We start from the raw sequence: 24993 nt of genomic DNA on the forward strand, positions 1-24993 counted from the left end.
CATTCAGACTATTCAAAGCCAGTGCGTAAGCCCATACTTCATCCTGCGATGTTAATTAATTTTCCTACCGCTGGTTGAAACTACAGGGCGGAAATGTTTAATAGAATTTGCAAGAAATTATTCATTTGGAACTTTGGAAAGTTAGATCGTTTAACAAATCCAGCAGGTGTCGTAGATGTCTAAAAACTAATTGATCATTTGTCAAATTTAAATGGAATGACAATATATGCTTAATAACAGCAGGAAGCAATAGCTGCTTCATAAACTATTCTAGATTTTAGCCTGTAGGCGGCATCTAGGTCTGCCATTCCATAGGGAAATAAAAAATAAACTTAGTAGTTTAAGCACGCCTCACGCCGAGTGCATCGTAAATGATCATCTGACACTGAACTGTCACAGTGTCCCAGGATTGATGGCCCAACAAAGGCCGTTAGAAAGCAGGGACGTCAGTTGACGTTATGGACTTATGGCCCGACCCGATCTTTTATTTACCGTGAACTCAACAATGGAAAAGAGTTTTAAAGTACCTACTTTGAAAAGTGATGGATGGTAAATAATGATGAGACGTCAGGTGACAAAGTACCTGAAATGCTATTTGTCTTTGACGAAATAAAAAAGTGACATACGAAAGATTTATTTTATGACTGCAAAAATAATGTTTCACAAATGACATAGAGCTATTGATAACATGCAATAAACGTCATATCACACAATAGTTTAAGATCATACATTTAAACTACGCAGTAATTATTCATATCACAATCCATAGACAAAGTTCAGCTTGGATTAGACAACAAAATTACTGTTTTAATATGTAACTTACAAACATTTCATTTAACAGTTTAATTTCGAACCGTCTTTGATATTTCCAAGATTACCGCTGTTTACATTGTCAGCATAACTCAACCAAACGTTAATAGAGTCATAAACTGGTTATCTAAATGGGCAATCGTAATAAGTCACACAAAATTGAAAGCTGAGACGCAATTTTGAGTGTTTGTTGCGCACGATTGCACACAAGGTCAACTAGGAATTGGAGGATATCGCTAACACGGATGTTCCTTTAGTCTTAAAGGAAAAGGATCTAGTAGTATAACGTTATTTTTATCTTGACTGTATTTAATCTAATATCCCATTGGTTCAAGAAATATGTTCAGCATTATGTGTATAACGTATGCTCATTCTGTGCTTCCGTTTATGAATGAGATTCTTTGCGTTCAAGGGCAGAAAAATTGGCAACGTTTGTTTGAAAAAAAAAAAACGTAGCAAAGAATAGAAAATCGTATCATATTTTGAAGATACTATGCAATTTTAAAAATAGAATGACGATGTTTATCGCATAATATAATTTATATATACATAATAGAGCAAAAAGTTTGCCAACAAGAAAGTTTTCGAAAGCCACACATAACAATTGCAATTTCTGGACATGACCAACATTATAGTAACAGTGGAGTAATTTAGGAGGTTAGAGCCGCTAATGGTTAGTAGTTTCGTAGCGATGCTCGGGTCGGCGCCTGCGCATGCCGCCGGCAGGAGAAAGTGATTACCAACAACTCGAGACCAATCGCCTCCAAAAGCGAACCATGGCGGCAACAACATCTTACATTCTGCCTTTAAAGACGCAAATAAAATCTCCTTCCTTTCGCAATTATAGATTACAATCCAAAATTAATTGTAATTGTAATATTCTTAATTACTATTATTTCCGTTATACTTTTTTCAGTACGCGAAGTAAGAGGAAATTAACGAAACTTTCTACTATAGCGTGTGCTTTACGTGAATTCGGTTAGTACACTTCGTAATAAAATACTTTCGAACCAATCAAATAAAACGAGTAGGTATAATGCAGACCATAATAACAAATAATTTAAATTGAACACAGTTATAAAGCTATAACAAGTTGAAGTTGCATTTCATGAACTGTTAATTGAGAATAGAAAGATTATCTATAGGTGTACCTACAGTACTTATTATTATCTATGGTAGTAAGTAAAAATAAAGTTTATTTATTGTTTGTTTCAGTATTATTACGCGACAGTTGCATCGGTAGGTTTATTTTATCTATTTGAGTAAGTTATAGTACAAACCTCTGTGGTTTAACGGCATCATTCAAACCACGTATTTAGATTAAGAATATAATGAAAAAAAAGTTGCCAAATGGTCACACGACTTGCCTTACTTGATCCGATTCACTCAACAAGCGCCACTACGGGCTCCCTCCCCTTCCTAATTACACACATAACATAAACAGCCTATATACGTCCCACTGCTGGGCAAGGGCCTCCCCTCAATTAACCGGAGGGGTTATGGAGCATACTCCACCACGCTGCTCCACTGCGGGTTGGTGGAGGTGTTTTACGGCTAATAGCCGGGACCAACGGTTTAACGTGCCCTCCGAAGCACGGACTCATCTTACTTTTTCGGACAATCAGATGATTCAAGCCTGAAAGTCCTTACCAAACAAAGGACAGTCTCACAAAGTGATTTCGACAATGTCTCCATCGGGAATCGAACCCGGACCTCCAGATCGTCAGCCTAACGCTCTAACCACTAGACCACGGAGGCTGTTAATTACACAATTTCCCCAATTAAGTTCAACTACAGTACGTATACAAATTCGTGGGCAGTGGCTAGTACAATTTAGTACATTTTTTGTGCATCCTACAATCTCCGCTTCCTCATTCAATAAATGTAACGGTATTCCAGTAGATACGCGTATAACGATCCGATTTAACAACACAAGGTCGAACGATAACCGGTTATTTTAACCACCGTTAATTTAACTACAACAGGAGCCGTTTTTTTGCCATCAGCATCATAAAAACTATAAACATGCCTTACTTTGCGAATTAGTTCACTTTCGGTAGCATTTTTTCTGAATTAATAAATTGGTGGTTGCATTAACATAACATAACAAATACTTTATTGCACAAACAGGAAAAACAAAACATAAGAGAAATAGAATGAGTACAATAGGCGGCCTTATGGCATAAATTATGGTCAGGCACGAAAAGATAAACTTCGAATTCAAATTCAAAAACATAGTTACACTTTGTATCGTCAATTTTTACATAACGAACATCTCATCCGCTTAAAACTACTGCAGCTTCTCACAACCTGTATAGGCCGGGGAAAAGAAGCTGCAAGAAAAAACCTCGGCACAGGGCCCTAGACGTTCTTTAAAAAAAAAAACATAAAATATTGTTATACAATCGAGTAATTTAGCTGCCTAATATCAGTTCTTGGGGGAGAAGGCAAGAGGGAAACCACTGCTCTATTTTTCCCTAAAAAGTAGCAAGAAGGATGCTACACCGACAAGAGCGTGGCTCTAAAATTAGTGATGAATATCAGTTCTCAGGCAGTTAATCCCATGCATTCATATTTTGTTTGTGTTATCATGATTGACATGTCGTTGGGGTCTCCACACAAGTACGACATGTCGACACGATAGCACGGAGCATAAGGGATCTCTTTTCAGGATCCCAGGTGTCTGTCACACGACAATGAATTATTGCGTTTTCGCAATACATGTGATTCTCATCCGACTCGAGCTCGATAATGAAGGATAATAAAGGACAAAATTTACTAAATGAATTCGGATGTAGTGCGAAAGCCACTATAAAAATAGTTCTACGAGCACTTGGGATCCGTCATTTGACGGATTCGGTTCGGATAAGAATCGAATATAATGCGAAATACCCTTAGTTCCTGTCGCTATACAGCTATTTATTATAAAGTGTGGTTATGTCATAGCTTAAGGAATAATATACGTAGTTATGTCTACCTCCATAGAGATTACAATTTAAAACATAATTACGTTAGGACTTTTCAGGCTTGCATCACCTGATTGTCTGAAAACGTAATATGATTCCGTGCTTCGGAGGGCACGTTAAGCCGTTGGTCCAACCCGCAGTGGAGCAGCGTGTATGCTCCATACTGTCTGTCCGGTTGATTGAGGAGAGGCCTGTGCTCAGCAGTGGGACGTATATAGGCTGTTTATGATTATGATGATGAATTACGTTAGTAGATATTTGGACCACTAGGTATGAATTTGTATTTATTTTTAGACACACGGTTAAACATGTCATGGTTACTCAAGTGTATTGTATCGTTAGTTATTTATATTATATCTGGTGATAAGATAGAGTTTATACACTATCTACAACGAATATCTACTTTTGTTGTAGATACATTTTTGTGTAGATATAATACGAAAGTCGGATGAGATCGGAAAATCTTTATTGGACTCACACGCACGCCGAAACATTATATATTACTTTTTTCACAACTAAGATATTATGCCAGAGATTAGAAAAAAATATCGTCGCTCCTTGTGTGACTAGGACGGAAGCGATCGACTTTCCTTATACTTCGGCGGATGAAACGTTCGACAAAAAATATATTTCATGTCATCATCATCATCATCACCAGCCCATTAACGTCCCCACTGCTGGGGCACGGGCCTTCCCTATGGATGGATAGGGAGATCGGGCCTTAAACCACCACGCGGGCCCAGTGCGGATTGGTGGTTATTAACGACTGCTAATGCAGCCGAGACCAACGGCTTAACGTGCCTTCCGAAGCACGGAGGAGCTCGAGATGAAAACTTTTTTTTTTTGTGGTCACCCACAAATATATATTTCATGTAAAAAAAAATATTCAAAATGTAACTATATTACAATACAATACAAAAACTCTTTATTGCACTTGAATCACATTAAAAATACATTAGTATTATAATTAAATTGGTAGTACAACAGGCGGCCTTATATTACCTACTAAATAAAGATATTGTTTTAGTATATGAAACTTTTGGTCTTCTAATTTTCATATTTGATGTCAAAAACTTGAATAACTACGCAGGTAAAGACGCAAACTGGAACCTTTTAGTGAAAAATATGATCATAAATCGTAGCACAATGATTGCGCCATAAATTCCAATCAATTATCGAGTAGTTATGTGACAAATTATAAAATTAAGGTAACTACCGGCCATTATCTCCGACCGTGTTATTTAAATCGAATCAGGCGCAGTAGTTATTGCGCGATAACATCCATCTTGCTTACGATGCAGTGTATGCGCTTTGTATATGCGCTGTGTATCGAAGAAACTATCATAGGCACCTACTTCCTCTCCGTTATCCCGTTTTTTATAAGATCCGCTTACCTAAGTTTTGACAAGTCCGGGTTTTTACAAAAGTGACTGCCTGTCTGACCTTCCAACCCGCGAAGGGGAAAACCAGCCCAATACAGGTTAGGTTACTTATCTCCGAAACGCATTTCTCGGGAATAACCCAGATTCCCAATCCTTGTGATAATAATTTATGATCTGAATGTGAATTCGAAGTCATCGGTTTAGGCTCGTAGTGGATTAGAACTTGCAATCTCACGGTGAGAGTCGAGCGTTTTTCTAGGTAGCGTTTTTCTTGCGTAGGTGCTTAATAATTTCTTTACGATTCTATGTTATTTGAAAAGGTGGTGTGGTTGAAGACATGAATTGACTCTATCTATAGGTAAGCTCATCATACGCGGACTAGAAACCTCCATACGGATGAAAAGAATTTCAAAAGCGTGCATTAAGCCCTTCACCGACTCGCAATAGAGCAACGGTATGAAGTATACTCAGTACCTACTCACTTTCTTTGAAGTGGTAAAGCTTGAAGTAATGTTTGGTTTATTATTTAAAGCAACTTGCGTTGACAAAGTTGACGTCACGCTTAGGCCGGGTTTCCACTGACGCGGAGATGGGCGGAGAAGAGCGGAGATGTGTGGATTTGACCAATCACAGCGTTCGAGAGAGCGAAAAAACGAAGACGCTCTGTCACTCTCTCCTTCACGGTGATTTGTCGATTCCTGCACATCTCCGCATAGCTCCGCGTCAATGGAGTCGCAGCCTTAGTCTACACTTTCAGCAGAAGAGATGGAGAGACGATGATCTGGGGCCTTAGCCAAGTTGCACACGAATACAAAACACGACAGTGACGGAGATATATGGGATTCACATGTCACTTTATGTCAACTTATCTTAAACCCATACATTTTCATCACTGACGCTTTTCGAAATCGAATGAAAGTTAATTAACCCAGACTTAAATTGGGGAGTCTCTAGTGGAGACACAAAAATCATAATTGCAATCAGTAGAGCACCTAGATTGGCTCATTAAATACAGATTGACCTACACAAATATTGCATATTAGGTTACAATATTGTGCAATCTTCTTCTTATCGTGTGGGTTGTGAAGTGGAATATCAAACCTCATCAACGCTGGTGTCAGGGTTATTACTGAGCCGCCTCTGACATGGCTCATGTAACGACTACATACTTACACCAGTAAGTAGTAACCGGAACGAACGTGCCTTCCGAAGCACGGATCATCTTACTTTCGGACAATCAGGTGGTCATCCTGTAATGTCCTAACCAAATTAGGGATCACAAAGTGATTTTTGTGATATGTCCCCACCGGGATTCGAACCCAACGTCAACCACTGGACCAGAGAGGCCGTTATTGTGCAATAAGGCCGATCAATAAATTAATTATTATTATTCCCTTTTGGGGTCAGCAAACAGATTACAAATCCAAGCGATTGTTCTGTTAAGCACATTATGAGACGAATAAGTACGCAAGACGGCTTTATATTATTCTCATTTCCAAACAGTACATGCCACTATGAATTCCTGGGACCTTTAGTAGGGACCTTAGAAAGTGAAGCAAGCGAACAATGCCCTTTTGTTCCATCGTCTGGTACCAAGCCCCCCAGATATCTTTCATAGTCGATTTATTCATAATAATGAATGCACTTTCATGGTAATAACAAAACGGAAATTAAGTTCAGTTACATTGAATATTTAGTAGTTGTAGTAGCCATGATTTGACTGAGTTAGTGGTGCCCAGGGGGAGCCCTGGTTCTTTTAAAGCTTCTGATGTTTTATTCCTGGTTGGCTATTACCAGTTCCCGGATATTTTAGTTCCCGGATTACGTACCTATCACAGTTAATCATAATCTCCCTAGCATTATCCCGTTTTTCACAGGCTCCGGTACCTATCCTGAAGATTTGACAGGTCCGGTTTCTTACAGAATCGTCTGCCTGTCTGACCTTCCAACCCGTGAAGGGAAAACCAACCCGATACAGGTTTAGTCACATACCTCCCAAAATGTGGGGTGTCTCGGGAATGTGGGTTTCCTCACGTTTTCCTTCACCGCTGAGCACGTGATAATCATTTATCTTCACATACCTATTACAGGTATTGCGCTCCATTTAATGTTCGAGCCTGCAGGTACGGATTAGAGGAGTTTTTGTTACTTAAAAATATGGAACTAGGACTGAAATATTTTTTTCATGTAAAACTCCAGGTCTACTAATTCTTATTCATTTCGCATCTTTTTTTTCTAACTTTACGCGTCGCCTTATGATGCAAACATAGAAAATAAAACTGGGCAACTGCATCAATTTCATTGTCATTCACATGATTGTTGAAATTAACGGAAATATCAACAAAAACATAAACTCAGGACATGTACAGACGAATAAAATAAACAAAATATGCAAATATTCATATACATGTAGAGAGGTGAAATCGGCCGATATCGCATCGGCTACACCGTCGATCGACTGAAGCGGCGCGAATCGACCATCGGACACTCCGCAGGAGAAACTACCATGCCAGCACGAACGAAAAACAAAAGAATCGCCTAAACCTCTCGCTTTCATTAAAAATAAAGCAAAATCTACACGGAACAACATCCGCGTGACGTCAAAATACTTCGATACTGGTTTCAACTTATCGATTAATCAAACATTGATTAAAGTTAACTCAATCATCGTCGTATTCGGCGGAACGAATTATTGTGTAACTAGAAAACGTGTTCTATTCGAGGACGAATATTGGATGGAATTTTGCGTTTACGACAACGTGTGGTGACCTCACTCGACGCGACTGCACCTCATCGATATTAATAAAATAATAAGTGATGATCTAATTGTATTATGCAAATAAACATCATTATAAACAAAGATATTTAATTAAAATATTTGTATTTCCTCGAGTCTGCGATAGATGATCGTTATTAGTATCATTTTGATAACAAATTACCTATTACGTTTAACATAACGTCGTTAACTTGATTTGCATGTAACGAGTGAAGTACACAAACTACGAAAACAACTCTCGATAACTACGAAAAAGTTTCTTTCATTTTTTTTAAACAACTTCCTTTTTCGTACAAAACAAAGGTGATGCGTGTGAAGCAAAGGCCGCGCAGCGACGCATTATCGGCGTACATCTGCAACGAACTAGGACAGTGCATTGCAACACCGAATGCAACTTCAACAAAGATGTACGTGATAAACTTGTCCTAGAAACTACTAGCGTACATGCCTAGACAATGAACCTTGATGCTTTTCAAATGATTAAATTTCACGCGAGGCTACACTTTGAAGTGTTATCTTTCTAAGGCAAAACATGTTTTTAACATTTAACTTAAGACATTTTGTAGAGATCCAAATTATATTTTTTTTATGATCATAAAGTATTATTGAGTCTAGTTTTTTGAATAATGTATATTTGTGAGTAAACATTTCAGGAAGACAAACATAGCCTGTCATTGGAATTACCTAATAATGACATCATGCCTTAACCACTTTTATTGAAGGTAATAGACTGATAAAGTCAAATCCATCAGCTATTGGTTAAGGACTAATTTCTGGCCCAACTCTGTCCTCTACATTGCAAAATAATAGAAATTGAAACAATTTTGAAACAAGTGCTGTAATGGGAAATGTAAACTATGAAAAGTTTAGACATTGGTCAATTGCAGTTTGTAGAAAATATCAAACCATTTCTGACTGGCATTTACTGCTATAAATATCATTAATAGAAACACTGAAAATAAAGTACAATATTGTCCTCTTTAGCTACACTTTTTTTAATTAATAGTTTACTTATTTAAGTAAAGCTTATTCGGAGAGTTCAGCTAAAGAGAACATTAGAAACAAAAAAAAATCAACAGAACACTCACCAGCTCTTGGAGAGATGGGCACAGCTGGTTTAGGAGCGCTATTGGAGCACAGCCGGCCAATCTTTGAAGGTGGCTTCAGCCCGGAAGGTTTAGGAAGAGAAGATGGTCTGATGGCTGCACCAGGAGCCGGAGTGGTGCTGGAAGCTGCTGATACAGGAGATGGTGTCTCCGGCGGAGCTGCGGGCGCCGCGGCATCCGGTGGCGGGCCTTCTTGCACTTCACTCATTCTTGATACACTTTGTTATCACTTTCACAAACAATATCACCAAATCTCTAGGACACCATCATTCATTGATGGAAAATCAAAAGCCCGAGTGTTTACGTACTTCTAAAAAAATAACGCGAAATTAAAAAAATAACGCTCTTGAAAACATCGCACGACCATAAGACTAAAAATATCGCAAGTTCCCGCGCATTAAAGAGGACACGTAATCTGGATCATGGCCAATGTGAGATATTTGTAAATAATGACGAATTACAAAGTTCTCCCACGGGCTTTTGGATAATAAAATTTAAACAAATGCATGTTCTAAAAAAATATAAATCATCAAAAGATGGTTTGGTATACTAAAGAAGTAAGTACCTAGGTGCACCATAGATTTTTTTGGAGGATTATACTTTCTTCTAATTTCCTGCTGAGCAAGCATAACATAAGAAAAAATATAACGGCATACCTTGGGGAACTGGAGCACAAAAAGTGCTATCCGTAACCTAAAGAAAAAACTCGCGAGATTTTACCGCTCCTCGAGACCAGCTGAGCTTGACAACGTTATCACTATCACACTGCACACATAACACACATTTAACAATTGATTTATAATTGAAGCACTTCTATTGTCTAATATATCGTCACAACAACAAACAGTAAGCTAGAAAACAATGAGTAACAGCGGAAAATAATTATTTCAATCGAATTTAGCACGATACCCGTCTTTCCGTGTCTACGTTCAAAACATCAAAATCACGTTTGATTGTTGCTTTTTCGACATAACAATCAAGTTTCGACATGACATTTATTATAGCATAAACTAAACGCATTGTAACGTTGTCAAAAGTCAAATTCGTTTAAAAATTAAGTTTTATTCACATAGGAAGAGCGCGTTTAAATTTATAGAAAGATGTACTAAATACAAAATGTTGCTTAGTGTCTTCTCTTTCTAAAATAGTTTAAAGCTCTTTCGAGTATCTTCGTAAATGCAATCCTATTTCTAAACGATTTTTTTACATGTTTTCGTCATCGAGCAGATGGAAGGACTGCGTGAATTAAATTACTTTGATTTTCAGATGATAATAAGACTTCACGATGGAATAATATAACGATAACGTTAAGCAAAATGAAGCTTGTGCATAAAAGTATTGAAAAAGATGGGTGCGGGTGAGTATATCGGTGTGAGAAAAACATGAAGAAAATGCAGTTTTTTGGATTTTGTCGGAATTTTGAGTTTTATTTTGTTGTGTTAGGAGTGTTGGACTCATCGCGGAGGAGCCGGAGGACATGTGGCATGCTTACAACCTGATTGCGGAGGGAGACGCGGTGACAGCGTCGACGGTTCGCAAGGTGCAGACGGAGTCTTCTACCGGCTCCTCCACAAGCAACCGAGTGCGGACCACACTCACCATCCGCGTAGAAAATATAGACTTTGACACACAAGCATGCATGCTCCGACTGAAGGGCAGGAACATTGTTGAGAACCAGTATGTAAAGGTATTATAATCAATTCTTCTTGCTCATGTTATCTCTGAAATTTCCTTATTTATTCTTTAAATAAGATTGCTCGAGTATAAATGGACAAAAACCCAGAAACAACATAGACTACATGGGTACCAGTAGTAACACATACATCAATGGTACCAGTAGTTTCATTATAATGCACAATGTACCCAATCAAAAGGGCAATGGCGAAATCAATTGGGTATGCTTATATAATGTATCTATGCCTTGCCCATTCCAAGGATCCTCCTTTAATGTTGTTAAATTATTTACTAGTGACATTAATTAGTACTATGATATCCTTCAAGATAAATGAGATTACTCACAATTTTATTACAGATGGGTGCATATCACACATTAGATTTAGAGCTGAACAGAAAGTTTACACTACAAAAAATATGTTGGGACTCTGTGGCTTTGGAACGGGTGGAGATGGCTTGCGATCCTGCAGCAAATGCCGATGTGGCTGCCGTAGTGATGCAGGAGGGTCTGGCTCATGTTTGTCTGATCACCCCCTCCATGACACTTGTCAGATCAAAGATTGATATGACCATACCCAGGAAAAGGAAAGGATTTGTTCAGCAACATGAAAAGGTAAACAGATAATTCAATTATTTAGGTTTTATGGCAATGTGATGATTCAAAATTCTTCTTGATACTGGAGTAGGTAGGGCACTAAAGTTAAAATGCTATTCAAATCAATTTTTAAAGTATGGCTTCTGTCATCTTTGACAATTCTGCCAGTGTTGAGGTTGGAGAGTACACATGGATGGAAGATCACAATCTAAAAAAAATATTGGTTAGTTTGGTTACTATAAGAATAGTTACATAATTATATATACAGGAAAACTACAGCTTAAACAAAACTATAATGGCCTCTGTTTGCCCAGTGATGGGATACTGAAGTCCTGGTGTTGAATCCCAGTCCATATATCACAAAATCAGAGACATTGTAGGCTGATTACTATATTGTCCAAAGGTAAGATGATCTGTGCTTCGAAGGGCACAATAAGTAGCTGGTCCCGGCAACTATTTACATACATAAGACTGTAGTCATTAGCCAAGCCATGTCTGCCGTGTCAAAGGCCCCAGACGTGGGTTAAACACCAGGGTTCATGAGATTGGTTATTGACCTCCCAGACACATGAAAGTAGAAACCAAGAATATTATGAGTAAAATCCATTTTACTAAATTTCAGGGCTTAAACAAATTCTATGATGCAGTGATGCAAAGTATACTCAGGCACGTAGACTTTGCTGTGGTAAAGTGCGTGATTGTGGCATCTCCAGGGTTTGTGAAGGATCAGTTCTTTGAGTACATGATGCAAACAGCAGTGAAGACTGATAATAAACTGTTGATTGAGAACAAGTCAAAATTTCTGCTGGTCAAAGCTTCTTCTGGATTCAAGCATTCTTTAAAAGGTGGGTTTTTTTAATTGCATTAAAATTGTTATATAGATAGAAATACATTGTTTTAAGTTTATGTGGTTATTATCATAATTAAAGCACATAATAACGGGTACATAGTAACGCTTAAATGGGGATATGAGACTCCCGCGGTAAGAACCCGTTATTATGTGCTTTAATTTAGATAGAAATAGATGAATTTCACTATAGAATTATCAATTAAGTTACGAATTATTTTGTGTGTTTAACATTTTTTGTTGGAATTTCAGAGGTGCTCCAAGAGCCAGCAGTGATAGCGAAGATATCAGACACGAAGGCAGCGAGCGAGGTCAAGCTGTTGGAGAGCTTCTACACCATGCTGCAGCTCGAGCCGGCGAAGGCGTTCTACGGCAAGAAACACGTAGAGCGGGCCAACGAAGCACAGGCCATCGAGACCCTTATGATCTCTGATAAATTGTTTAGGTAACTTATTGATAAATCTTTACATTTGAAAATGTACTTTGAATGCTTACTTTTCTCTCTAAATGAATACTGAAAAGAAGATAGAGTCAAATTATAATAAACCTAAAAAAACGAAATCTATTGATATTGTACATCTGTTGCGACACAGGAATGTATAATTAAATGAAGAAAAATAAATAAATATAAAATGTTTTGCAGATGTCAAGACATACAGCAGCGGAAGGAGTACGTATCACTGGTGGATTCGGTTAGAGACAACGGCGGCGATGTTAGGATATTCTCTAGCATGCACGTGTCGGGGGAGCGTAAGTGAAACTTATATATTTCATATTTACTTCACTAATATCAAATAAAAATACAAGTCTAAATGAAGAATTTGAAAACATTGCCTAAAAGTGATTCTAACCGAGCTAAACAGTGACAAATACGGCTGCCAATATATCACTACAACTGGGGAGCCATTTTGAAAATGTTGTTGCATAAAATGGTAGTAAGCCATTTGCGTAAACAGACTACTAAGAATCGTAGATTAGTAGGATAAGATTGTTAGAATGTAATCTATTTTCGGCGGACGGGAGAATGACGGATATAACTTGAAATGGAATTGGATGGTGTCTACAGGTATTGGCACCATTTCCCAATTTTCTATGTTGTATCCTGCTTGGACTTATTCAGCCACTGCAATACAGGGTGATTGAAGTGCAGGACTCGCTGCTAAGCAGTTTAAGTATTGTGTCTGATTATTGAAGAATTTTATTATTATTTATTTCAGAATTGGATCAGCTGACAGGCATCGCAGCTATATTGCGGTTCCCCATGCCACAGTTGGAGGACATGGACAGCGACGAAGGTGAAGGCAGTGATTCAGACTCGGACTAGTGTAGCTTTGTAGTGCACTGCTAGAACCCTTGTTTTGTTGCTATTAGTGTTGCCCGATAATCGACTGAATATCGATTAATAATCGATTATTTTCTAAGCCCGCAAATAATCTAAATATTGATATGCCTATCGATAGTATTGCAATTATTTTACAATCGAAATAATATCGATTATATCTAACAATTATTAGATTAAAATCGATAATTGTAGAATTTCCTTTATCAATCGATATTTAGATTATTTAGGGGTAAATAAACTATTATTTAACAACACTAGTGGTTATATGTGCTGTCACTTGATGGAATATATATATCTAAAATAGAGAGGACAATCTGATAAGTAAATCAAGGATATAGTGGTTATTTTTATCTGTATTGTAGGTACCGAATGTTGTACATTTGCTATATGAATGAAAGAAGAGGTAAATAAACTGGACAAGTTTAAAGATTGCATACAATTATACCATTGGCTGAAAGGCGCTCTAAATGTGAAATTTAATGGCTAGTTCACCTCACAGCACTATAATGTGTTCAAAGTGCTTTTATTTATTGATATTGTATGCCAGTTGAATATATTTAGTACAATCATAGGCCGATTGTTAAGTTATTGTCAGCACAACTTCTCAGATAATACGTAATTTTTGTTATGAATTATCCGCGAATCTCCGAGTCGAGGTCATTCCAGTGATTGCTCAGGAATACCATGGAGTATGATAGTTGTTCGTACGAGATGTAATGTAAATATTAGACAAATAAAATAATTGTTTATATACATTCATGTTTTATTTAGTAGATGTCCATCAAACAAATAATTGCAACATATTTTATTGCTTGGCTACACATCTAAAATCATAATACAAAATAGCTTAGGTTTTACGTTAAAACTGTTGGTGTACAGATAAATGTTTTAACAAAGTTTGAGCTTTGCCACAAGAATCCTGAGATTAAAGTATGTAGCCATGCAAATAATACATAACATTGTTCCAACAGAGAGGATTATCAAGCTGAAGCAGCTTCTAAAGCCTGCTTTCTCTGCTTCTGTTTCTCCGCTTTCTTCTCTTCCTTGGCTTTCTCATCATGGAGGCGCCTCTTTTTCCTCAGCAACCAGATCTCCTTCTTCCTCTTCTCCTGGCCTTCCTTCATGCTCTTGTACAAGTTCCTGTGCTTCTTCCGGACCAGCTTCTCTCGCAGTCTGAATGCCTGTTTGTCTTCGATCTGTGTTTGATAAGGGTTCTCCTTATGAGGCACTCCGGTTGTGACAGCCATTGCTTTTTTCTGTAAAAGAAAAAAAACATTTATTGGTTTTTGTTTGTGGCTATGTAAAGTTTCTGATTAAGTTGCAATCAGTTTTCGCATATTTTTTTAGTACAAAGAAGTATTATTGTTTTCAATATCACAAGTATCCATATCAATATCATTTTAATAATTTATTACTAAGTAACAGTTATAACATACCTTTTCCTTTGCCAGTTTCTTCTTCTCAGGGTCTGCTTCAGTGTCTTGCTCCTCATCTTCAGAAGGGGAGTCTTCCTCCACTTCCTGCTGGTATTGCCGTGTCAGGGCTTGTTCAGCATCACCATCTGACTCTGGTTCCTCTTGTTCTTCTTTGTCTTCGTCACTGGCTTCCTCAACTTCACTGCCTGATGGATCTTCAGCTATGGATAAACAAAATTTAATTAGACTTTATTTCATAAGTGACTGCCTTCCAACCTGAAGGCTAATCAAATAAAAAAACAAGTTTTATAATTGCAGGGAGTGTTAATGATATACTTACTCAGAGGTTTGAAGTCAGGATCATTAAGAGCCCTTTGTTCTGGTGGCATGTATATTTGATCCTTGATTTTGTCAATAAACGGTGACAAGTGAGGAGGCAGCACCGCTCCCATCAGGTAGTTGTTGATTGGTAGGAGAGTTCTGGCATTCACACTGTCAAACACCCATTGTGGCTGAATGTAATACCGGGACAAGTACTGCTTATCCATACTCGGTCTGTCCACGATCTGGTATGTGATAGATTCATCAGACTCATCAAAGGTAGCACCGACAAAATGGTCACGGTCCCATGAGACTTCACCACCAAAGCAACGGATGATGAACACCAAAGGTTCTCTTGGCACTTCTCTGTTAATGAAGAATTTCTGTCCCTTGAATAGTGTTTTTAGTTTTTTTACTTTCTCAGCTTCAAGTTTAGCTTCCTCTAGTTTTTGAGGGTCTTCATCTTCAGTGTTGAAGATGTCTATTTCTGGGAGTTCCTCAGCGTCATTTGACCCAGCAATTTTTGCTAACGTCATGTTCATAGCAGCTATTCGCTCTGCTACATAAGCATGTTCATCAATTAGGTCTTTCTCTGAGTCTGCTGTCAAACTGGCTGTCAGTTTCGGAGGATACACCAAGTTCAGGGAATGGAACAACTTGAAATTCACAAATCCAAGCAACATTGTGTAAAATTCCACAAATGTTGACATGATTTTGAAGTCTACTTCATCCTTGTTTTGTGGCTGCAAGAAATGGAAAAATATAAATATTATTATTGTATACTTATCAAATACAAATCAAAATAAATATAAATTGTATATTTCTGATTATTTGACTAATTGTATATTTATGTAAAAATAAATTGACTTGTACAAAAAAATTACAATATTAAATCAAAATAATACATTATTATTATGAAATCATGAAACTATATATTTATATATTTAATCATACCTGGAATGAAAAGTGATGTGGGACTATCCATGTTATAGTTTGGCCTTCAAGTTCTGCTTGGTAATAATACCCTTTTACAGACACAAATACTTTACGAAGTGCTTTTGCAGCAATTACTGCATGCATGAACTCCACTGTGAGCCTTCTGCACATCATGGACTGGTCTCTAGGCACTCTGTTTAGTGAAGGAAAGGTGCTGAACAGGAAACATAATGTGAGACAGTCATCCAAGTCTCGTAGTGCATCTACAAATGTAGGATACCGCTCCTTGACTATGTGGTCAATGCTCATATCTGGGTAGTCACGTAAATACTTTCTCATTTGTCGATACTCTCTCATTGCACGTGCTCGGCGAATTTTTTGTTGGTACACCTTTAAATTAAAATATTTGCGATAAGTATTTTGTACAAAACAGGTATTTCACAAATTGCAAATATAGTTTATTTTCTTACCTTTAGCTCTCGTAGCTTCCATATTATGGGTTCGTGGAGTAGGAATTTGATATCCTTAGTGTGGTAGAGTGTTTTGATTCCTCCTTGGCCCTTTTGAGCTCTTTTGCGGTTCCGAGGTTCGCGCGGATAAATGCCTTTGAGAATGCAAATACGTCTGAAATCTTTCAGCGATAGTTGTAATTTCTTAAGCGCCGCTTTCCTTGTCATAAACTGGGCTCCTTCTCCCGAGGAATACTGCAAAACAATAAAGATTTTTGGTTATTATGGATAAACACGTGTTGATCAGAGTAGCATAAAAGTAAATCAACTAAAAGTACTTATAACAAGCTCACCTTCTTCTTTTTCTTTGACACCATTTTGGCTTTGTATTTTCTTGTCTAGATTGTATTTATAAAATTCTTCCACGGGTCAAAGTTTTCTGAAAATGCGGCGATTTATTTATTTTCGCCACACCACAAGTCACCACACCATTTTTCTTTTTTTTTTTTTTTTTTTTTCTTTTGCCCATTTGTGGGTCAGGCTAAGATCATAAGACCATGCTGCCTAGTCTTCAGTACATTTCCTTTGCGGTTCAATTTCAATATGGAAGGTCTTCCGTAGTAAATTATTTTGTCAAATCCGAAATATAACGTCTTCAGTATTATATCTTGTTGTAAAATCCGATGAATAATGTCTTATGTAATTAAGTTCTCTTTTGTCAAATTTCAGTGATAAAGTCTTCAGTAATATTCTTTATAATATCCGATCCAATAGTTCGTCTTTAGTTCAGTGGTTTTATATCTTCATAAGCCAGTTATATAGTCACTTCCAAAATACTACCATTATCATATGGTAACATTGTAATATCATGTCTCTCTGTCGTACAAATTCCAAGTGTCATAACTCGATCAAGACGAGGAATAAATCTAGAAATCTCAAAGTGTTATAAAGTGGTTAATATATACAAACTTAAGTAGAATTTACAGCAAATTCAAAATTACACGCAGAACACAAATATTATCGACCAAAAAAACTGTTCAGCATTACAACAACAATGATATTATAACCTAAAAACCATTATTTACAAAGTTAGTTTAAATTTCACCAACAGTATTAAGAATGAAACGGTATAACGGAAGATATGTACAACTATTCACAAGAAGATCTACAATGGAACGCGGGACTAAACTAGCATTCCCATAAATGGCAATTAGCTCATCCAACAGCACAAGGCGCTGAATGCCAAAGGATGGGCAGTCAAAGAATAAGTGAGATATGGTTTCATCACTAAGATTACAATGAAGGCACATGGGACTATTAACCATCTTTAAACGAAACAAGTGAAAGTTAAGCCTACAATGTCCAAAACGCAAACGAAGAATAGTGGAGTAAAATTTCCTGTTAGTATAAGTATGGCTTCTACAAAACCAAGGTGTACTGTTAATTTTTACATTAAATGGAGCATACCATAAACCTTTGTTTTCTACTTGAACGGCATGATTCCAGCAATTTACCCATTTTTGGCACATTCTTTGTTTCAAATTATAAATTATATCGGAATATGGAAGTTTAATATTAAAAATTTGAGTTTGAGAGGAAAAATTATTAATTGATCTAGCCAAGTAATCTGCTCTTTCATTTCCTATTATACCTTTATGGGACGGAACCCACATAAAACTAACAATAATATCATATACAGAAAAAAGTTCATACCAGAATTCCTTTATGGCATATATAAGATAATTAGTATTAGCATGCAATATACTCTTTTCCAAACACCTCAACACACTCATACTATCACTAAGTATGAGCCATTTTTTATAACCTTCATTTTGTTCTTTAATATGTTTCAGTGCAGCCAAAATAGCTACAGCTTCTGCAGTGAATACACTAGCATTTTTATCAAGTTTATAACCTATACCTCTATTTAGCAATGTGTCAAAGAATGCAAATGAGACACCAGAATCAGTTTTAGAACCGTCAGTGAAAAGGAAACGATAATTTACCCAATTGGACAATTCATCATACACTTCCTCTTTGTAAGAAAGTTTCTCATCTATACAAATAATAATTTCTGGAAATTTACTTTCAAAAGAACCTTCATAACAAGGTAAGACAGACAAATGAGGTTTATATATTTGACAGTCTTGAAAATACTCAATTAAATGCTTAAAATCTTGCATGATGTATAATGGTTTATGAGCTAATGTAGTATTTACATTTGAGATGTTAAACAAAAGTTGATTATGAGGAATTGAGAAAAGTTTGAGGATAAATCTCTCTTTAAGATATAAAAACCTGACAGAAATCGGAGGAAGGCAACATTCAACTTGCATTACATTAATAGGTGTGCTTTTAAATGCACCAGTAATTAAACGCATACTTTTGTTTTGTATTTTTTTCCAGAATGTCAACAAGTTTATTGTCTGCAGCGAAACAGAAGAAACCATACTCAAAATGACTGCGAATTAACGATTTATACAATAACAACAAAATTTTAGGATCAGCACCCCAATAAGTTGAAGCCAAAGATTTTAATACATTAAAGGCTTTGTTAGCCTTTGTAACTAAATTATCAATATATTTTTTCCAAGAAAGATTATGTGAAAAAACAATACCTAAAAATTTTGCGTCCAATGAGGAAGGAATAACAATGTTATTATAGTAAATATTAGGCATTTGGACACTGTTATGACCAAAAACAACTAATTTTGATTTTGAAGGATTAATATTAAGATTCAGGTAGGCAAAGTATTCTCTTAATTTAAGTAAAGCATTATTTAAATAGTTAGCCAATGTTGCAAGATTATTTCCCGAAACATAGACCACCAGATCATCAGCAAACTGTAAATTTTTAATATTATTATTATTATTTAGAATTAAATTTAAACGACGAATGTATAAAATAAAAATTAAAGGAGACAAAATACCTCCTTGACACACCCCAACCGAGGCATATCTTGGACCATATAGATGCCCATTATATTTAACAAAGACTTCTCTCTCAGACAAGAAATTTACTATCCAAAGAACTACTTTATTGGGTAAACCAATGGAAAGCAATTCCTTGGAAAGCATGTCGACATTGACACTGTTAAAGGCACCAGCAACATCAAAAAATACAGAGACCAAATAATTGTGATGAACAAGACTGTTTTGAATATCCAAATGCAACTGACAGATACTCTCGCGAGAAGAGCGACCTCTTCTGAATCCAAATTGATTTGAAGGTAAGACATGATGCTTTTCTACAAAAAATTCAATTCTTTGTTTTAAAAGTTGTTCAAAAATTTTACCAACGCAGGAGGTTAAAGCAATAGGACGATAAGAGTCCCAATCAAGTTTAGGCTTATCAGGTTTCAGTATGGGAACTAAACAATCTTTTTTCCAACTTAGTGGAATTTTATCATTAATCCAAAGGTAATTAAGTAAGTTCAAAAAAGTTATCAAACATTTGGTATTGAGATTCTTGAAAATTTTATAAGGGAGACCATCCAGTCCAAAAGCACTTTCTCGTCTAGAATTAACAGCTGATTTTAGTTCTTGTAAAGAGAAGGGTTCAATAAGAAATAGATTAGAAGAATTACCAACGGAATGATTTGATGAAATATTTGAATTGTTGAGTACATAGTCAGGAGTATATTTTCTTAGAAAACCATCTATCCATTTATCATTGTCACTATTTCTAGGAGCATAAGTTTTATTAAATTTACGCATATATTTCCAGATAACTGAAAGAGGAGTACAACGATGAAAGGAACTACACAATGTTATCCAGCTATTTTTTCTTTCAATTTTTAAAGTAAGTTTCTTTAACGCTTGTAATCTTTTAAAATTAATATAAGTAGTATCAGAAGGATTATTTTTAAAATTAATATAAGCTAATTTAGAATTATTAACAGCTTCTGTACATTTGCTGTTCCACCATGGTAAGGGGTGTCTTTTACCCGACTTTCTATTAGAGATATTAGATTGAAATTTATTAGAACCATTAGGAATAGACAATTCCACAGCACAATGAAGAATCTTACAAAATAAAGAATAAGCCTCTAATGGCTCATAAGACTGAATATCAAACTCTAACAACAAAGTTTCTACATTTGTTTGGAAAAACTTCCAATCCACCAAATTGTAATTTGGAAAAACTGGAACATGCATTAAATTATCTCTATTAGAAACATCACTAGTTGTATTATTATTTAAAATTACATTTATCATTACAGGAAAATGATAACTGCCAAGTGGATCATCATGAACATACCAATCACAGGACAAAACCAAAGAAGGACTAACAATGGATAAATCCAAAGCATTTTGACGCCAAGTTAAAGAACCAGTTGTAGTAAATTGACCATCATTAAGCAAGACTAAATTATTGTCATCAATAACTTCTAAAACCTCTCTTCCACGAAGAGACGTAGAATGACAGCCCCAGGAAATGTGATGAGCATTAAAATCTCCAGCAAAAATCATTGGTTGAGGAATCGATTTTACAAGTGAATCAAATTTATTTTTGTTAAATGCAGGTTCACAGTTAGTTGGGCTATAAAAGCTCACAATGCTTATTTCTTGATTACCTGTAACTAAACGAACACAAACATTTTGAAGGGAATTATCAAAATAGGTATTAATTCTGGAATAATGTAAGCTATTATGAATCAATATAGCAACACCATTATGTTTATTACCGGTATCATTTCTTTCAATGTTATATCCTCTTATATTAAACCTCTGATGAGGTCGTAGCCATGTTTCAGAAATAATAGCAATGTGAATATTATGATCATGAAGAAAACTAGTCAAAATAAGCTTATTACTATTTAATGATTGAGAGTTCCAATGAACAATATTTAACTTATCCATTCTATTTTTTAAGCAATGTTTTGCTGAGAGTAGATATTAAATTTTCTTTAACGGTTCCTGTATTTATTGGTTGTTTTTTTGTACTGTTATTATTAATTACACATAAAATTGTTTCGGTCAATAATTTTAAAAATATATCAGATTTTGTAAGATTGTTTATTTGAGTTTCAATTGTCTTTGATGAGAGAGAAGGGAAAGAATTTTCATTGAAAAGGTCTGAATATTGGACTGAGCGAGACTTTACTTTGTTTTCCTCAATTTTTTTTTGTTTTATGGGACATGAAGCAGAAATCGCAACATGGTTACCATTGCAATTCGCACATTTAGCATCATCATTTTTCGTTTGGCAAGATCGGTAACTATGATTTTCAGTGCAAATAGAGCACACTTCTGCATTCTTACAAAATTTCGCTATGTGTCCATAACGCATGCAGCGAAGACATTGTTTGACTGGAGCAATGTAAAGATTGACTTCATGACGCCAGTGATCAAGATATACATATTCTGGAAGCACAGTGGAAGCAAACGTTACTGCGACAGTCTGCGTCGGCTGATAAGACACCGCGCCCATATCATTTTTGACTCTACGCATAAACCTGCGCACCTGAATTATATTCCGTGAACTACCGATTAGTGAGAATATTTTTTTGTTCGATAGACTTAGAGGGACGGAGGACAGAACTCCAGTCACCTCGGTTGATATAGCCGGTATAGATGCATTGAGAGATAATTCGTCCAAGAATTTTTTATTTTGGAGAAAGACGTTGGCGTTATTGGACACATCGAATGTGATACCTACTTTGTATCTATTAATAGATTTAAGATGCATAACGCCAGACACGCCATGCTTACGCAGCCCTTGCGACAAGGCCAGACGATCCTTATCGGTGAAATGTTGGTCCTCCTTATTATGAGTTAAAAAAACAATATATTCGGACAGATTCGAGTTTTCAGGATATTTGCGGTTGTAGTTAGGTACCTTGTAAGGCTGATACTTGCCCACTTCTTCATCCTCGGATTCAGAAGACGAGTCTGTAGGACGATCGGCCACCTCATTTTCGTCTCTTTTTCTCTTTTTTCTTCTCCCCATCCTTCTTTCGTCCTTTATTTACGTACAAAGGACCCCAAACTAAGAAAATATAATATTTACAAAGAAAATATACAAGTAATTATGAAGGTATTAATTTTCGTAAAATTAAACTTAAAATTAGCGCCTTTCTGTTTCAAGGTTCCCGCGCTTTTTCACACCATTTTTCACGTAATAAAGACCTGTCAAAACGTGTTTATTTCAGACATCAATCGCGGCAACGGTATGTGTAACTTACATACGTTCGTGTCAGCTATCTCACTCTTTACTATCAGTAATGGTCTGTTCTCGTAAACAAAACGTTGGTGTTTGGATACACGTAAAGATAAAATAACAATATAAGATGACCGGATTTATCATGGATTTATCATAAAATCAAGTTCTTCCATCTAAAACCAATAAAAGGTATTCTGTGCTTTTACATAAAAAATTGAAATATAAAAACAGGAAGGGAGTTTATTGGGTGGCTATTACTATAGTACCATATTTTACATCGATGGTTGCTATAATCTAGGTATATTAGTTTTCATGACGGCGATTTGATGTGGCTGTGAGTACTTATAGTTTACTTGTGGCTCTGCCTACCCCGATAGGGTCACGGGTGTGATTACATGCATGTAAATTATAGAAAATTAGAAACCGTAATTCTTGAATTGATGAACGATGTCTGTATCAGCAAAAAAGAAAATATTGCAGGTCATTGAAATAAAACTTTATAAGACAATTTGAATATTTTATTTAAAAATCAAAAAATAAATAAATTAATTATGCAGCTACAATATATATGATTAGTTATGTACTTTCATTGGAGCTCTCGGCATTTGTTGCTGGGGTTGTAGTCGGAGCGGCAGGCGTGGTCGTTGGAGTCTTTGCCCACATTGAGGGGTCCACCATTACATACTGAACTGGATATCCGTATGAGGGCCACGCTGGCGCGGCTTTGGTAGTCTTGCCTTCTTCCTCGGAATCATCCTTCATATTGTTCAAGGCGCTTGCGAAGGCGGACATGAAGTGGGCGTAGTATGGATGATAAGGATAATGAGGGTAGACTGGTGTAGTACCAGGTTCACATTCCGTACCTTCGGCGGCAGATGGAGCAGTCGGGATAGCGTATGGGTATGGAACGCTTCCTTCAGTTTGAGCAGGCAGCGCGTACGCATATTTGATTGGCGGGCTGGAGATCACTGCTCGCTTCTGATTGGTCACGACAGACTCATCGGGAAGATGTGATGTCGTCAAAGCTTGGGTGTAGGCCACGGGTACATGTTGCTGAGGTGGTAAGAAGTTGATGGGCTGTTCTGTCAGCCATTGAGACTTGACTCCGTGGTCCTCAGTCGCTGCAACGTACAGGTCGCCCGTAGTACCATCCGTCGAGGGTCTAACGAACAAACTACGTACATGATGGAGCTGATTTGGCACTCCTAAGTACGATACATGACCTCTGACCAGACTCAAAGATAAAGCAAGCACTAAGAAGCAACTTAGCCTCACTAGAGCCATGTTTGAGAGAGTACTAGGAACTAACTGCCTTAGTAATTTCTTCTTTAATTTATAGGATTTTTTATCGAGAAAATGAATCGTATGATCTGCGATAAAGGAATACCTGCGCAGATGAGAAGAAAATTAACACGTTCTGTCGTCTCAGGCATGGCCTATCGTTATGACGAGGAATTCGATAAAATAATTTCTATATTTAGATTGATAATTTAATGTATTAAGCAAGAATTGTAGTTATATAATACTGGGTGTTAGTGACATCGTAACGAATACTGAGGGGGTTGATTCAGACCATGACTCTGAGTTAAAATCAAGTGGAATTTTCCGTCGCAAAATTCATTTTTTTTTTTAGTTTTTTTATATTATTTTCAATTCTATACTTTTGCGATGGAAAATTCCACATGATATTAACTCAGAATAATCAGATGAATCATCCCTCTCAGTATTCGTTACGATGACATTTACACCCCGTACAAGTACATACGGTAGCCATATAAGTAGGTATGGGTGTTAGTGACACCGTAACGAATACTGAGGGGGATGGTTCAGACCATGATTCTGAGTTGATATCAAGTGGAATTTCGTGTCAAAAAAACTCATGAAAATTTTTCTTTTCTTTTTAATTATTTTCCAATCCATACTTTTGCGACGGAAATTTCTACTTGATATTAACTCAGAATCATGGCCTGAACCACCCCTCAAAGTTTTCGTTACGATGTCACAAACACCCTGTATATTTACTTACTGATTAGACATAAACTCACGCCCGTTTTTCCTATTGGGATGAGCTACAAATCAATAATGTAATAAACAGTAGGTACCTACGGCAATAATTTATCAGCTTTTTCTTGACGTAGTTCATTGTAGTTTTACCTCAGATAAAACTATTGACTTATGGGGGAATTTCCAGGCTACGTTCACCAAAAA

At 36.5% G+C, this 24993-nt stretch overlaps 5 protein-coding genes across 13 annotated transcripts in view; 1 reads left to right on the forward strand and 4 right to left on the reverse strand.

Annotated features, from left to right (window-relative positions):
* LOC126367738 (CAP-Gly domain-containing linker protein 2) overlaps nt 1-9977 on the reverse strand; it is a 66585-nt gene extending 56608 nt beyond the window's left edge. For 5 of the 9 annotated variants that reach the window (XM_050011427.1, XM_050011424.1, XM_050011426.1 and 2 more), the window contains exons 1-2: nt 9697-9977; nt 9023-9350 (exon numbers count right to left, since the gene is read on the reverse strand). In XM_050011427.1, the coding sequence (XP_049867384.1) occupies nt 9023-9248 (226 nt within the window). In that variant the 5' untranslated portion in view covers nt 9249-9350; nt 9697-9977. The other 4 variants (XM_050011422.1, XM_050011421.1, XM_050011420.1 and 1 more) reach the window with 4 other exon arrangements.
* Nucleotides 9978-10244: 267 nt separating this feature from the next.
* LOC126367813 (protein pelota) lies at nt 10245-14251 on the forward strand. Its single transcript, XM_050011565.1, has 7 exons — nt 10245-10397; nt 10484-10727; nt 11073-11327; nt 11932-12154; nt 12409-12601; nt 12800-12906; nt 13374-14251. Exons 1-7 carry the CDS (start codon nt 10357-10359, stop codon nt 13478-13480), a joined length of 1170 nt encoding a protein of 389 aa, XP_049867522.1. The 5' UTR covers nt 10245-10356; the 3' UTR covers nt 13481-14251.
* On the reverse strand, nt 14241-17106 carry LOC126367772 (pescadillo homolog). The gene is made up of 6 exons (XM_050011499.1): nt 16973-17106; nt 16641-16874; nt 16189-16560; nt 15254-15977; nt 14935-15134; nt 14241-14754 (listed from the first exon to the last, which is right to left on the reverse strand). Exons 1-6 carry the CDS (start codon nt 16994-16996, stop codon nt 14479-14481), a joined length of 1830 nt encoding a protein of 609 aa, XP_049867456.1. The 5' UTR covers nt 16997-17106; the 3' UTR covers nt 14241-14478.
* Nucleotides 17107-21483: 4377 nt separating this feature from the next.
* LOC126367659 (uncharacterized) lies at nt 21484-22572 on the reverse strand. Its single transcript, XM_050011287.1, has one exon. It carries the CDS (start codon nt 22570-22572, stop codon nt 21484-21486), a length of 1089 nt encoding a protein of 362 aa, XP_049867244.1.
* A 789-nt stretch (nt 22573-23361) lies between these two features.
* Nucleotides 23362-24069, reverse strand: LOC126367660 (uncharacterized). The gene has a single exon (XM_050011288.1). The coding sequence runs from the start codon at nt 24067-24069 to the stop codon at nt 23362-23364; it is 708 nt and encodes a 235-aa protein (XP_049867245.1).
* Between the last annotated feature and the right edge of the window lie 924 nt (nt 24070-24993).

The sequence above is a fragment of the Pectinophora gossypiella genome, chromosome 6, assembly GCF_024362695.1.
Source record: "Pectinophora gossypiella chromosome 6, ilPecGoss1.1, whole genome shotgun sequence".
In the NCBI taxonomy this organism is placed as follows: Eukaryota; Metazoa; Arthropoda; class Insecta; order Lepidoptera; family Gelechiidae; genus Pectinophora; species Pectinophora gossypiella.

Bases quoted from the DNA above. Each gene is read 5' to 3' on its own strand.
- LOC126367813 (XM_050011565.1), top strand. From the start codon at position 10,357: ATGAAGCTTGTGCATAAAAGTATTGAAAAAGATGGGTGCGG. The intron at 11,328-11,931 runs GTAAACAGATAA...ACTAAATTTCAG, and splicing joins TTGTTCAGCAACATGAAAAG to GGCTTAAACAAATTCTATGA. The intron at 12,907-13,373 runs GTAAGTGAAACT...TATTTATTTCAG, and splicing joins CATGCACGTGTCGGGGGAGC to AATTGGATCAGCTGACAGGC.
- LOC126367772 (XM_050011499.1), bottom strand. From the start codon at position 16,996: ATGGTGTCAAAGAAAAAGAAGAAG. The intron at 16,561-16,640 runs GTAAGAAAATAA...TTTAATTTAAAG, and splicing joins GGAAGCTACGAGAGCTAAAG to GTGTACCAACAAAAAATTCG. The intron at 14,755-14,934 runs GTATGTTATAAC...TTTCTTTTACAG, and splicing joins AGAAACTGGCAAAGGAAAAG to AAAAAAGCAATGGCTGTCAC.
- LOC126367659 (XM_050011287.1), bottom strand. From the start codon at position 22,572: ATGGGGAGAAGAAAAAAGAGAAAAAGAGACGAAAATGAGGTGGCCGAT.
- LOC126367660 (XM_050011288.1), bottom strand. From the start codon at position 24,069: ATGGCTCTAGTGAGGCTAAGTTGCTTCTTAGTGCTTGCTTTATCTTTG.